This window comes from Aulonocara sp. 'chitande type north' Nkhata Bay, linkage group LG12 (assembly GCF_057382095.1).
Source record: "Aulonocara sp. 'chitande type north' Nkhata Bay isolate Kocher_YH1m ecotype deep benthic linkage group LG12, A_spYH_male_GT1.1, whole genome shotgun sequence".
Lineage (NCBI taxonomy): Eukaryota > Metazoa > Chordata > Actinopteri > Cichliformes > Cichlidae > Aulonocara > Aulonocara sp. 'chitande type north' Nkhata Bay.
The window spans coordinates 18,980,439-18,994,562 of record NC_141355.1 but is presented as its reverse complement, the minus strand read 5'-3'; the positions used below and the strand labels follow the sequence as shown (position 1 = coordinate 18,994,562).

Here is a 14,124-nt window from a genome sequence, read left to right as displayed (position 1 = left end):
TGGTCCTTCATTTGTCAGTTTCCTAATTTTTTGAATGAGATCATACACATACCAGAATATGCCAGGTTTTCAGCTAATAGCTCTTTGGAAATCACCTTAGTGGTACAAAATTATTATTTTATGTTTGTCAAACTGTGTTATCTTTGGCATTTTCATAGCTTCAACTAAGAGAAAAGACAAACCACTGCCTCTTTTTCCCCGCAGGTCAGTGATTTAACAAACAAAACACTCTTGTGAAAACTGTCAGGTACAATGCTTCGCTGAAAATGAGTGGAAAAGCAGCCAAACAAAATTTCCAAAGAAAAACTCTGAAAGACCTTCAGAAAACCTGGAGAACTGTTGCTCAGGGCCACTTTAAAAATTACAAGGAAGTCTGGTTCCTTGGAAGAGACATACAAAGAAGTCAAGTGTGGCTCATGATTTTTGCACAGCCATCTATTGTTCATTGCAACATAATGTTGATACGTTGATGAAGCCAAGAGGCAAAAAATCTGAAAATAACCACAAAAAAAGGTTTTTGCAATGATGGGGGTGAAATCTTATTTCAACAAGCCAGGTACCCTCTAGCAGTTCTGTGGTTTATTAAGTAGGGTGTAATATCCTGCTGCTGTCATTTCTGATGAAGTTAATACTTAACTATACCTTTCCAAATGAGATCAGACTGAAGTACTGCCAAATACAAAGAGAAGTGTATAGCTATGTGTGAGAGTAACTGAAACCATACTGTCATCATAAAACATATGTTGTCAGACTTTAGACCAGCATATAATGTCTGGTCTATTACCAGTATACTACTGTGTCAGACGTAAAGCTGGCTCTGAAGAGGCCCAGCTATGACGTGATGGTGATGTCTTGCCAAGACTTTTGACCTAATAATAAAACCATGCCCAAGTCCCAATCAGCAGCATGTTTTTATCCTAGTCAAGCAGACCAGATGCCATAGTGGATATACAGTCAGACAATACTTCACATACAGTGAAAAAAAAATACCTTTCTAGGATGTCCTGTGAAGCAAAAAGTCTTTAATGTTTTAGCATAAAACCCTTTTTCACTGGCATTTTCCAGTTAAACAATGAAAACTATACAAGCTACTGAAACAATGCACAAAATTAATGATAATGAACTAATTAGTGATAAACTGCAAACAAAAGATGAATTCAGCTGCCTGCAATAATCCTACCATATTGACAGTAAATAGAAGCAAATGTTGCCTTTTGCTCTACCAATTCTGTTTAATGTGAAGCTGTGAAATATACCGTATCATAAACCATCATTAATGCTGAATTTATGAAATTAAACAACTGTCCCACAGGAAGCATTTCTTCAAAGCATGAGGTCAAGAGCAAACATGAAAAATAAATGGAAAATCTTGACCTCTGCAATGAGCACATCCAGTGGTTTTGTTGTGTCATGTGGTGCATTTTATTAGCATGGAATGGGTTAATAATAAAATCAATGCAAAGTTTTCTTTCTCAGTGATTACAAATCTTTATCCTGTAATGATTGCTCTCTTCTGGGATACGCAGCGCCCCAAATTAAAATGAGACAAAGAGTCACTAAATGTTTGATGATCATTAACTTCCAATGTTTTTTTTTTTCATTTTCTGCTTGTTGAAAATATTTTAAAGGTCTCACTGAAAGCTACCAATAAACCTGCACGACTCCAGAGCTAATTGCTGCAAAGACCACTGTTCACTTAGACTGGTTGAAATACTTAAAAAACCTTATCAGTTTGGCTACATAGAGGACAAGGTCACATTTTCATGCTTGCATCTTCTTTTCTTAAATATTGTGATTTCTTCATGCAGGCACTGCTTAGGCAGCACAAAGAAGCCTGTAGTTTTTCCACCATAAGCAAATATCACTTACATTGTTTTGCATTTCTGGTAGGGTAATGCTCACACTAAAGATGCCTCGTGTTTCCTCCCCTTTCAAGGACAGCTGTGCAATTTTGAAGCGTAAACACTCGCCTGTATGACCCATAAGAGTTTCTCAGATCCACCCTGTGAGCAACGCTGACTGATCTGTATAATACTTGACAGGGTGGAGAAAATATCAGACTCCCCTGGAGACTATTACAGACCACAAAAGCTATTTGGCCTAGAGAATATGGTAAATCCAAGAGAAATGACAGAGGCGACGGATGGCAAAATTATAAGAAAGGACTGCAAGTGTAGCTAAACATAATGTAAAATCTTTGGCGAACAAACAACAGATTGCATACAATATCAGGCAGAGGGGGTGAGGGAGAGACTGAATGGAATGCTGCAAGGAGGAGGGGAGGGGGTTTAAAAAATCTGCTCTCAGCAAAACACGGAGCCAGAGAAGTTTAGAAAACGACAAACTAAACAAATAAGTAATTAAATCACTGCCAAGGACCAGTGAGAAAAAAAGAAAAAGCAGCCCTCCCTGTGGTAAATGGAAAATATCGGGGGGACAGACAAAGAGACCAAGATAGACAAATATTATGCTGCCGTGTAGTAAGTGTCAATCAAGGTCCTGAGACAGCAATCTTGCAACAAATGCAGACAAAACACAAGATTAACGCTAAGACTACAAAATGACACAGGCGGCCAGCAGCGCGCACTATAAGATCAAGCGATCAACACCTGGTTTCACGTTACAGCCTTCAGTTAATCTACAGATAGCATTAACCAGTTATGTTGCAAGCAGAGGCTGCACACATTGCAATTAACTGTAATGTGTAATACAACCCAAGCTTTGAAGAAAAGGTAGCTTAGTTGTGCAGGCAACTGTTCCAGTAGAATATGAGAACAAAATTTACTACCATCACGCGATAGTGCACGTCGCACTAGCAAAGAACGCAACCCGCAAAACACGGTAGCTTTTCCCAAAGCCAAACAGCATGCATTGATTCAGCAGGGAGGAAACTGTCTCGAGCGGAAACAAACAAAAACTATTTTAAGTTATATTACCGTTTGAATAAAACTTAATATAACCCCCTCTATACTTTTATTTTTACTCAACAACACAGCAGCACTTAAGCTAAAAACAATAGAAGATGGATACAAGAAATTCAGTGTCGTGACGGTGGGAGCTTAAAGAGAGACGGGGCCACACGGTGGAGAGTTATATTCTGGTTGGAGAAGAGACACTCAGAGATGGGTTCACACTGGGGAAAACGATGAAAAGCACTAGGGGATACACAAAAGTGTAAATGGGTAGGTTAAGAAGGGCGCCTTCAACAATGGCGCACAATGGGAAGCAGTCAAAGTGTATTGGAGGTTTCCAAGGGGGCAGTTGGAGTATGTGGTTAATGGAGGGAAGAGTTTTGATGAAAGTAATACTGTGAGTTGTTGCGAGTCTATATGGGGTAAATCGTTATGACTCTGGAAGGTATATAGTTTATCTGGAGAGGAGAAGAGAGGAGAGCAAAAAATCTTCTAAAATCACGGTCCACTGGGATCACTCTGGCATTTCCTGCCAAAACTGTCCAACAGCACCACACAGGCACACACGTACACAACACACACACACACACACACACACACACATGTAAGCATCCTCCCTTCTCTACATTACAGTTATTACAGGCTCATTGAAAACACGATGGCATCTCATCTTCAAGCATTTCCTTCAGTTAAACAAAGCAAACTCTCAAGTATTAAATACCCACTTGGAGCTCATTTAGCCCGTCCTCTCTGTATCTTCTCTTAATGCTTTGATCTTATTCTCATTGCTCTTCACCCCTCCACCTGTCCTCTTTTCTTTTCTCCACTCTATTGCCTCTTTAAGTTTTATAATTTGATGGCTCTGCTTTTCAAAAGACTTTCATCCGGACCACCCTTCAGGGCTGATCTTCCATCTGCTGCAACTCTTGGTCCTTCCTCTCACATACTGTCCTTTATTTTCTTTTAACTTTACCTCATTCATTTGCAGTCCCTTCCCATCCTGCTTAGTCCCTCTTCACTCACCTCCCTCAATTCATTCACTCTCAGCAAACAACCTAGCTTTCCCACCAGGGTCGTCAGGACAACAGAGCCCCCCCCCCCAACTTTCCACAAGGACGCACAGCTCAATCTCACCGCCAGCAAGTGAACAAACAGGGCAGGAGAAGGGAAAATAGAGTTCCCAGTCAAAGTCTTGCATTCTGTGTTGCTGCGAAATGCTAACATTTAACCCACACAATGCCATCACTATAAACAAGGAGCGCTTTTGTAACTGTGGTAAAGTAGGAGCAGTTGCTTGAACAAGTCGGCAAGCACAGCTCATGAAACCTGACAGTGTGACTGTAGGAATGAGAGCCCAGTGTGTCTTCATTAAACCTGTTTAATGTTGTTCTGTGTGTATATGCATTTGCATGTGTCAGAGAAGTAATCCTGAAGGAAAAAAGAATGAAGCTTTACTCCTTGATGTGGCATAAAAAGCCTAGCTACTATTGGAGTTACTACTAATGAATGAATAGTTACAGTTCTGTGCCTCTCAGTGTTGTGCGTAAAGTTAGAAAACAGTTCATAAAGAAGTTCAATTTAGAGATAATCATGAACGAATCACTACCTAATTACTCGATAATATAGTATCTCCTATGTGGTTATTTTAATCATCTACTATAAAGTCCTGAATCAAGGTACTAATGAACACCTTTTCCGGATTAGAACCTTACTGGTTTGTTTCTCACCGAATAAAGATTTGTGTGGTAACCAACCTTTAACTAATAACCTGCACAATTTATCGCTATTATTTCCTTTCTCTTCCTTAATAAAGAATGTTTGAATGCAAAATCATGTATTATAGCAGGCATAGCTTAATTTAAAAAATTACAAGGTATAATAAGTAATAATATGTAACTCATTAGAATCAATATGGACCTAGACTTTTATGGCTTTAGACAGTCTAGGCCACACTGGGAAACTTCATAGTTCTCTTCAGACCTGGTGAGGTGAGTAATTTAAGCGCAGAGAGGATATTCCTTGTAAGAAGTTAAGACTCAGGGGTGGAATGGGTTAAGAAGAGGGCATCTGTATACTGTGTAAAGCCAAAAGTCAATACTGACTCATTTTTAGCTTGTACGAAGAACATGCATATACCTGTGCTTATTTGGTAGGTGGTGCTTAGAACAGAAAGGACAAAGAGGAACGCTGCCAGAGGAGGGCTGTCTATTTCGAAATTCTGTTTGTGTGTGTGTGCGTGTACTTGGTAGTTACTTTCTGGGACAGCCACTCTGCAAGCCTGAAGTGAAAATGGATGGATGGATAGATAGATGGTTGGATGGATGGATGGATGGATGGATGGATGGATGGATGGATGGCATACTTAAAAGCAAGGCAGGATAACATCAAAAACAATCACAGATAATAAGAGCCTGTCAGTAACAAAACCATGTGGACGGTTGCCCTTCTACAATTGTTTTTGCAATAATTTAGACCCAAAATTATGGGAAGAGAGGCGCCAGGGTTATTGTTTTAAATAATTCCATTTACAATAGGGACTTTGTAACCGTCTGACACTGCTTGTCGTGTTATGCTTGGCACACTCAAGTCAATGAGCCACAGGAACATGACAAATTGTCTCTCTGTGCACTTTTTTTTTGCAAGATCCAAAGCAATGAACTTTAAAACACATTCTTACTTTTTAAAGAAGAACTGTTCTTTTTAGATATTACTTCCGATCATACAAACGGGATAATTTTCTTTTTGCTTTTTATTTCTCCAATAAGGCTCTGCAGGGGTGAATTTTTCTTTGCCTTCTTGCTTAGACCATCCTTAGTAGTTGAGGAAAACCATGTGGAAGCCCATCAGTTCTTTCAGCACTTCTCAATATAAGCATTGCAACATTATAATAGTTAGGTTACTCACATATCTTTAATTTTACTATATGACTGTGATTATACTTGTGAGTTGTGGTATATCACATCATTGCTTACACATACCCCTAAAAGTCCATCGGTTGGCTTAGGACACACACGCCACACTCTGTATTCATTCTCATCCCAATGTTTGAAGAAACACTATGTCTTTAGACAGCTATCAGACACGCCCTTGAAAATAATACCCTGGCTATGTGCGAGGCCCATTAGCTGAACAGGCAGTCCTCCCTGATGTTGCTTCCATTTATCATAACATGTGCATGAAAAGAAATCATACTTCCACAAAGTTTTTCAGCAGAGTCCTGAAGACTTATATAAAACAATAAGTCATTTGTTGCCCCCACTGCTGTAGGCACAGAAAAGGACAGAGCTCCACTGGAAACAATGGGTGAAATGATGTGAGACACTTGAATGAACAAAAGGAGAATTTGAAAGAAAGGTCAGTTGTAAAGTAGGATTGACAAAATACTTCGAGAGCTTTGTTTACCATGATCTTAATACCAAACCTTTGCTGCAATGGAAAGAAAATCTGTGGGATACAATTTCTTTTATTAAGGTGAGAGCTCTTTACATTGTTCACAACTGACACCTGAAACCAAAATGAATGGCACGACAGTACCTTGAAACATTAATTACCAACATTTTCCATTTTCTGTGTGGCAGCTATGAGTCGCACTTCCAAACAAACAACAGTTTGCACACTTAGAGACCCAAACATGTGAGGCCAAACAGGTAGAATACACACATCCAGTGTCACGGTGTGTAGTCATGTCTCACCATGGCTAAACCCTACCATTACCCTGCAGCTTTGTCTCAGACCCTAGATGACTCTAAACAACATTTAAGGGAGAAGAAAGCAGTTGTTTAGTGATAACTGCTCAAATCATCCCCTAAGTTCATCTAAACAGGGATACATACAACAGCCATTATAGCTATCATTGTCATCATCTTCAAACATGCCACCCACAAACTTGCTCACACAAGCAAGCGACACAAGCTGAGGGTACTGCTCTGCAGAAGCTTCAGCCTACACAGTGCAGTGGAATTGTTTGTTTTTCTAACAAGACAGGAAATTCTGTTGGAATAACGTTAAACAAAAAGCTGATAGGTATGTGCCCCAACAGATCACTTGTGTGTATGATCTTTGTCCTAATGTCACACAAAAAGCACTTCACCGGCTCCAGTTGTGCTCTGATCAGCTTATGTTAGTGTTCAAGTGTCGCCCCCATGGAACCCACCGGATTGGGCCAAGTTGTAGTCTTAGTGTTAAAGGAAAAATAAGTGACAGGATGTGGGTTTCTTTTGATAAGATTCATGCCTCTATGTCACAAACAAAGCTACTCCAAGGTACGGTACAGGTCGCTGTGACAAAGATTATACTGTCACGGTCCAGTGTACTCACCTCTGATGTCCTATTTACAGTACGCTGCTATTTATATTTTAGATCAATGTGTCTTGTGTCAGTGAGCCTGGAAGCAACTGTGCAACCTTTGAAGCCTCATCCTGAACAGTGAAAGGAAAGGGAACCAATCAGACTGCTTGGGTTCCTTCTGTGGGATTTTACAGTAAGGTGACCAGCAGGTATTGTTTCAACATAGAAGGACGTGAGGTAACGTTGCACAATGGCATGTGTGTATGAAAAGCTTGAACTGCTGTGTTTTAGGGGGGTTTTGACAGGTGGGTCACTGTGGATAATTCAGGAACTGAACAAAAAGCAGAACGTGTACAAGGAAGTTTAAGCAGGGATTAGCTTCCTGATAACAGTGTTAACTGTACTTTATTACTATTTACAGGCAGAAGAACCGAAGTGTGCACGTTCACACACATGCAGCCCTGCAACACAGGTGTACTTCATCTAGAAAGTAACTTTAGACTCAGGGACTGTTTAGGTGTCAGTTAATCATACATGAGCCTGTGGAACTTTTGAAGCAACGCAAAAAGCCTATGTTGCAATAAAGGTAGTCCAAGTTATCATCAATAGGAGAATCCCTTCACAGGAGATTAGAGGCCTGGGGAGGAGGGATAATGTGTTGCTAAATGTAAATGGCTGATGCTGATTTCCTACATTTCCCACTGACTTTTGAAATCTTATTAAAGAAATGGTAAATGGACTGCTACTTATACAGCACTTTTTTTTCTAATCCATTTGAACGCTCAAAGCGCTTTCTTGCTACAATGCTCATTCACTTATTCACACTTTTTCTATGCTTACGAGCTTTTAACCTGACATCCACATAATCATACTCCAGATGATGCATCAGGGGCGACTCAGGGTTCAGTATCTTGCCTGAGGATAGCTTGACATGTAATCACAGGCTAGAGGAGCTAGGCATTATTAGAGTACTATCCTACTACTACACACTGCCCCAAAGTAGCAATACAAAGAAAATGATTAATGTAACAATAAGTAATATTCATTTAACAATTTACAAGCAGCAAAAACAGCACGCCAATTACAATTTGGGCAGTTTTCCTGACGAAACTGGATGCCTTTAAATAATAAACGTCACTGGTGGCAAATTTCTATTTCAAAGCAACAATGCTGAAACCTAACACCTGTAATTCTGTGACCATTAACATTTGATGACAGATCGCCTGGCTGTTACACTTCTGCCAAAAAACAGATCACAAATGAAGGTATTACATCACTCAACAATAAGTCATTTCAAACCAAAGAGGGAATTTTTTTTAGCAGCTTAGGAACAATTCCATACCACCTTAATGACAAATATCTCTTTAATGAATGTAAATATTGGATTATCTATAACTAGAAAAACAATCAAGAATCAGCCAAGATTGACTGCTGAATGCTCTAAGCACAATGACTCAGTTACTATGTCACTCTCAATGCTATTTATGCAGCACATTTAACTACATGAAAATTCAATGTATTTTCCATAACAGATAAAAACATAAAAAACAACTACTATAATGAACTCAGGTGTTTACTTTATGTGTCACTACCTAGCTGCAGTCATCCCCTGCAAGAGAATTAAGTGTGATCTGCAAGAATAATGTTGATAAAAAAAACAACAACAATGTGTTAATCTTGCCCAGGGCCACAGATGTCTAGATATAGCCCACACTTTTTCTGATGAAAACACTCCACAACTTCATATGAATTCCTATCTTATATGATTTGCGTGGCTGAAACAAAAGCATAAACATTATTTTACCTCCTGCTTGCATTCCGAGGTGCTAGAACAACAACTTTGTGTTGTACAACATGAAAAGCAAAGGTTAGTTATGTAAATTATGACTTCTTACAATTCATAAGATTGCACTGTTGTATTGTAAAAATAGATCTGAACTATTTTCTTTTATTTCTTCCTTTTAAAAGGCATGCAAACACAGCTTCTGAGTAACACAATTGGTAGTCTTGAGTGGTCCAGGAGACTAAGCACAGACCTCCAAGGCTGTCTGTTGAACAGAGAAGTCTGAATGATGGATGCATTGAAATTGCCCGTCTTTCCTTCAGAGTCTCGCCCACAAAGGGTCTGTTTCCCATTCAGGACACAAGGTCATTAGATAATACACACGAGGATCGCAAGGCCACACAGTGGGGCGGGATCATTCAGCACAACAAGCCTCCGCAAAAACTTCTTGACGCCTTAACTCAAGTAGTCTCTGCAGGAAGTATATGCCCATCCAGAAACAAATATACTGATGTGAAAGCTCACATACACATTGAAATTTCACAGATGGTTACACATGCACAAGGATGGGCTGAATAGTTTGACAGTGGGAATCATGACATCATCATGTTCCCCTCCCACCTCGCTATTCAGTCACAGCAGAATTATTTATCCTTTGAAAGCGGGTTAAATGAATGCTTAGGAATGCCCTTTTCTTTCTTTCTTTTTTCTATTTTTCCTCTGTTGTAATCACAGGCATATGCATCCACACATGTTTGTAGATTTGTTTTAGGCACCTGGTTGGCAGAGACCCAATCAAGATTTTGTTATTCAGCGAAGCTGTGGGGGAAATGCCCTCAAATGAGGAACTGCTGGTTCAGTGAAGTGTCAGCATGTCAGGACAAAAAGTTATTCTGAACATGGAAACTTTGAGAGGTTTGCCAAAATTAAGAAAGAGTGGAAACTGAGCAAGTTATGCTCTGGATGTGGAAAAGTGTTTCCACTCCATTCGTGAAGCTGTCAGATTTCAGCTTGTCATGGTTAACTCAAAGCGCTCTGAAACTCATTTCCTGAGTGGCGTTGTTAGTTCCAAATTGAAGCCAGGAAGAATGTAGGAAGAAAGTGGGCGGGGGAGAGAGGTTTGAGGCAGAGGGAGATGAAGCAGGGATGGACCAAGTCTGTCCTCTACTTCCACTTGGGCACATGCTCGAGCTGGGGTCTTGGATTTTTTTTTCTTCGTCAAAGTGAGTGGATGTAAAGCAAGAGAGGGGTAAATTTGCATGTATTTAATTTTAACTTTACTGAGTATAGCCTGCAACAACATGCTCATATCAGAGGATTACAAAATGCACAAGCACACACACAATGTGCATGAAATTTAAAAAAAAAAAAAAAAAGAGGAAGGGGAGTACACAATAAGACTGACACTGTTTGTAAAAGAAGGGTAGATCACCATAGTGACAGATCAGCCAAACCCTATGGCAAAAACATGAGTCAATGAGTCAAGTGTCAGATGCTCAGGTTACATGGGCATGATCTCAGTCCAGCATTCTTAGAACCTAATAAATGTATTTCTTTCTCTTTTCATTAGTCTGTTAAATAATCTGAAAACTAGATCTGACATTAAAAACAACTGATTAAATGAAACTTTCCTAAACTGTGAATTTAGGTTGAATATTGGTTCTTCATCTAGCTACACCCCCCGGCCAGTAAGATTTCTCCTAAAACTTTGTTAGTCATCTTCGCTATTGCTCTACATTAATAAGTCTCGTTGCTCATGTGGAGTTACTCATGCATGCAGTGCTGCCTTTCAAATTAAGAGGCCTCTGCCTGAAAGACAGCCCATGTCATGGATCAGCACATCTGCAGAAAGACGATCCGGCAAAGCCTCACAATTCCTGGGGGAGAATAGCAAAGTCACGGAGATCCAGGTGCCGCGCACCGAGCCACACCAGCAGCCTGGCGTGCGTAATGAACGGCAATTAAAAGTGAGTGCATCCCTTTGGCAATAAACCACCCTGCGTGCACAGGACTTGCAAATACATAGCAGGCTGTGAGCTATCTCTGTGTTGGCCACCTCCATATCCGTCACTGGATTAGCTTAAATCTGCCCTCTTCTTACGCAAGAGGCTGTTTTCCATCTTACGCGCATGGAAAACAAGATGGAGAGCATGAAAGTTTGACTAAAGTTGCGAACTTTACTTGAATTTCTGACCGCGTTATAAAAAATATAAACGCTAACAGAACAACAAAGTCGGAGCTCGGTCTGCTCTTATGAAAAAGGATAAACTCAGGTGTGGCTGGCAGATGCAGATTTGTGTAAAAGCAATATGTGTTACCAGCTCGTGGAAGAACGGGGGTTGAGGATGTCCTCTTTGGCCGTGAACAGCGACAGGCTGTAGGTATCAAGGTTGACCGTTCGCTTGCTCATTGTGGCAAAAGTTTCCAGACCACTCCCGCAGCTTCTCTGTTCACGGGTCCCGATGCGTCTCGGGGTGGGGATTAGAGTATTTTCTGGAGAACAGTCGCAGCAGAAAACTGGGGTTCGGCCGAGACAAAACTGCAGCAAATGTGTCCACGTTCATTCAATGTGGCCCTTTTAGGTCCAAAAGGAGCGATCCGTGCAGCCGCTGCGCACTCACAGCGCGGAGGAGACTGGGACTGCACACGGTCTTTGTGCAGCTGGTTAAGAATACGTTTTTATGGGGAGCGCCCCACCTCCTGTTAAGAGAGTGGAAAGCCTAATGACTTCACTAGCTGGTCACTTGGAAGAAAAAGTGTGCAGCAGAGGAACACGGCCACTGAGCTGCACTGTTCGCGAAACAAAGAGACGTTTTCATTTCCCAAGTTAATAACTGGGCAACTTGACGAAATTTATTACTTAACTGATGGACCACAACTTGAGGCAATTCAATAAATATAATTATTTTGTTCTAATTGTCTTTTCTCTCTCACTATAATGTTTTTGATAGCAAAAATGGGAACAAAAACGAAACACAATGGGAATTTCTGATGTTTAGAGGGGCTATGGGAGAGTGCAGCAGCCTTGAATCTGTCACTCTCTCTTTGTCTCTGATTCTTGTGAATCGGACACCTCTGGTCCTTGGCAAACTCCGCAGAAGCATTTTACAGTGAAGGCAATCTCTCAATAAGCCAAAGAAGGAACAATTTCATGGGAGCCAAGTGTGAAGCAGGCTGTGGATTACACACACAAAAAAAAGCAGAGGAGACTGTTTAAGTATTTAGCTGCTGGGGGCCTGTTCAGCTGCAGCTCAAGCAGGGACGCACACACTCACATACGCACATAAACTGTCCACGAGCTCGTAAATACACACACTGCCATGCATTCATGCACAGGCTCCCACATGCACACTTACACAAGCTGTGAACTCTAAGGCACTCCCTCTTAACATGCAAACACACAAATGGATGTGCACGCACACACATTCACACAGTGGTATTTGCCTTTGGGTCAGTGGCACAGGAGTTTAAGATCTTGGATTATGGGAATGTTCCTGAGCTCTTTAATTTACTTAGCAGTCATTCTTAAGTAATCCAGGACAGATGCAGAGGATAAAAGTCACAGGTTTTTATGTTCTGATGTGTCAGGCTCAGGTTAGGTATGACCACATAAATTTCAACTTTGTGTCATGTTTCCCCCCCTAACATTTAATATGCTTTGCAGTGTTATTCACTGCTAAGGTTAGACCTGGAATGGCTGAGTAATCCTTTTGAGAATACTGACACAGTCACTGCTATCACTGATGAAAAAACTTCCCTGTAAGGCAAAATGTTTCCAGTTTCATCTCTTGGGGTATAAACTTTGCTTTACAGTCAGAGAAGCAGTTAATAGGTCTATAACATTAAGCATATAGATGAGAGACAACTGCACACGTGTTTGATAGAGAATAGCTTTGTGATGTTGCCATCATTTGAATAAACGCTGAAGTACTGATACACAATAGATATGATACTTTTTAACTGTGAAATGTCACTCTGTCACTTTTTTTGAAATGATCTCCCTACAAACCCTGCGTCTGGTAAGCCCACAGCAAGCAGCACACTCAAACTCAGCTTTTTTGGCTAGAATTTGCATGACACAAGGACAGGGGCCGTGACATCGCTATACCACTATTATTGTTACAACTTCCTGCTATTAGAGGCTCTCCTGCCCGTCCAGCCTTTCAACTCTTCAGTGTGGATGTGAACTGCAATGCTGTTATGCTCCAGTTCAGAAAACCTTGGCATTTCCTCTGCTTGGGTGCGGAGGCAGCTGTTGTTGGAGATGATTCTATGTCCAGTGGGGATTTGCATGTGTGTGTGTGTGTGTGTGTGTGTGTGTGTGTGTGTGTGTGTGTGTGTGTGTGTGTGTGTGTGTAACAGCTAATGGGGATTTTCTCTTCTTTTACTGAAACTTCTTATCCAGTTGTGACAGACCTTTTGTTCAGTTTCCTGCTTTCCTGACAAAGTTTAAACCCACTGGTTTCCTTAAACTAATAGTTTAAGTGTGAGTGACAAAGTGCTGAGTGGCCCAGTCAGAAAAACATCCTCTATGAGTTTCTTACATTAGTCTTTAATTCAGAATCCACTCATAGATGTGTCTCTTTCTTTTGTGAAATCAGTGATTCTTCCACTAGCTTATAATTGCATAACACAGAAAGCAAAACTAATTTCTGCCACGAAAAAGCAGAGTTTATTACACGTAGTCATGGATAGCTTCAAATCTCTCCTGGAGTGCATCAATGCTTGCGTGGCAGGTTTATGCGTCCTTCGACCCGATGGACGGTGTGAAAAGGTCAGAGATGCATTTAGAGTTAAGGGGTCACAGCTTGAGCTTTTTTCCACCCGTTTTTTTCTACACTTCAGGAGTAACATGTTTCGCATTAGTGGTGACGGAAGACTTTTAGAGGTAAGGACCTGCATGCCCACTCATGTGCGATAGCGTGCTGCCAGATTATTAGTGTCTGTACACTTGCAATGATTTTAAATCGTCTGTTCATGTCATAAATACAGCCTTGTGTTGTAAATTTACTTTTATACAATAAGAGCTGCAGGCATGTCTCCAACCTTTTAACTTCCCTATTGCACTATATTTCATACAAGTCAGACCTTGCTGAATATGATCCTATTTTCTATGCAAATCATTAAGTGTATTAAGCTTAT

At 40.6% G+C, this 14,124-nt stretch overlaps 1 protein-coding gene across 1 annotated transcript in view; it reads right to left on the bottom strand.

Annotated features, from left to right (window-relative positions):
- LOC147317263 (uncharacterized) overlaps window positions 1–11,691 on the bottom strand; it is a 34,889-nt gene extending 23,198 nt beyond the window's left edge. The window contains exon 1 of the mRNA XM_086314046.1: window positions 11,301–11,691. Within this exon, the coding sequence (XP_086170172.1) occupies window positions 11,301–11,392 (92 nt within the window). The 5' untranslated portion in view covers window positions 11,393–11,691. The remainder of the gene's footprint in view (window positions 1–11,300) is intronic.
- Between the last annotated feature and the right edge of the window lie 2,433 nt (window positions 11,692–14,124).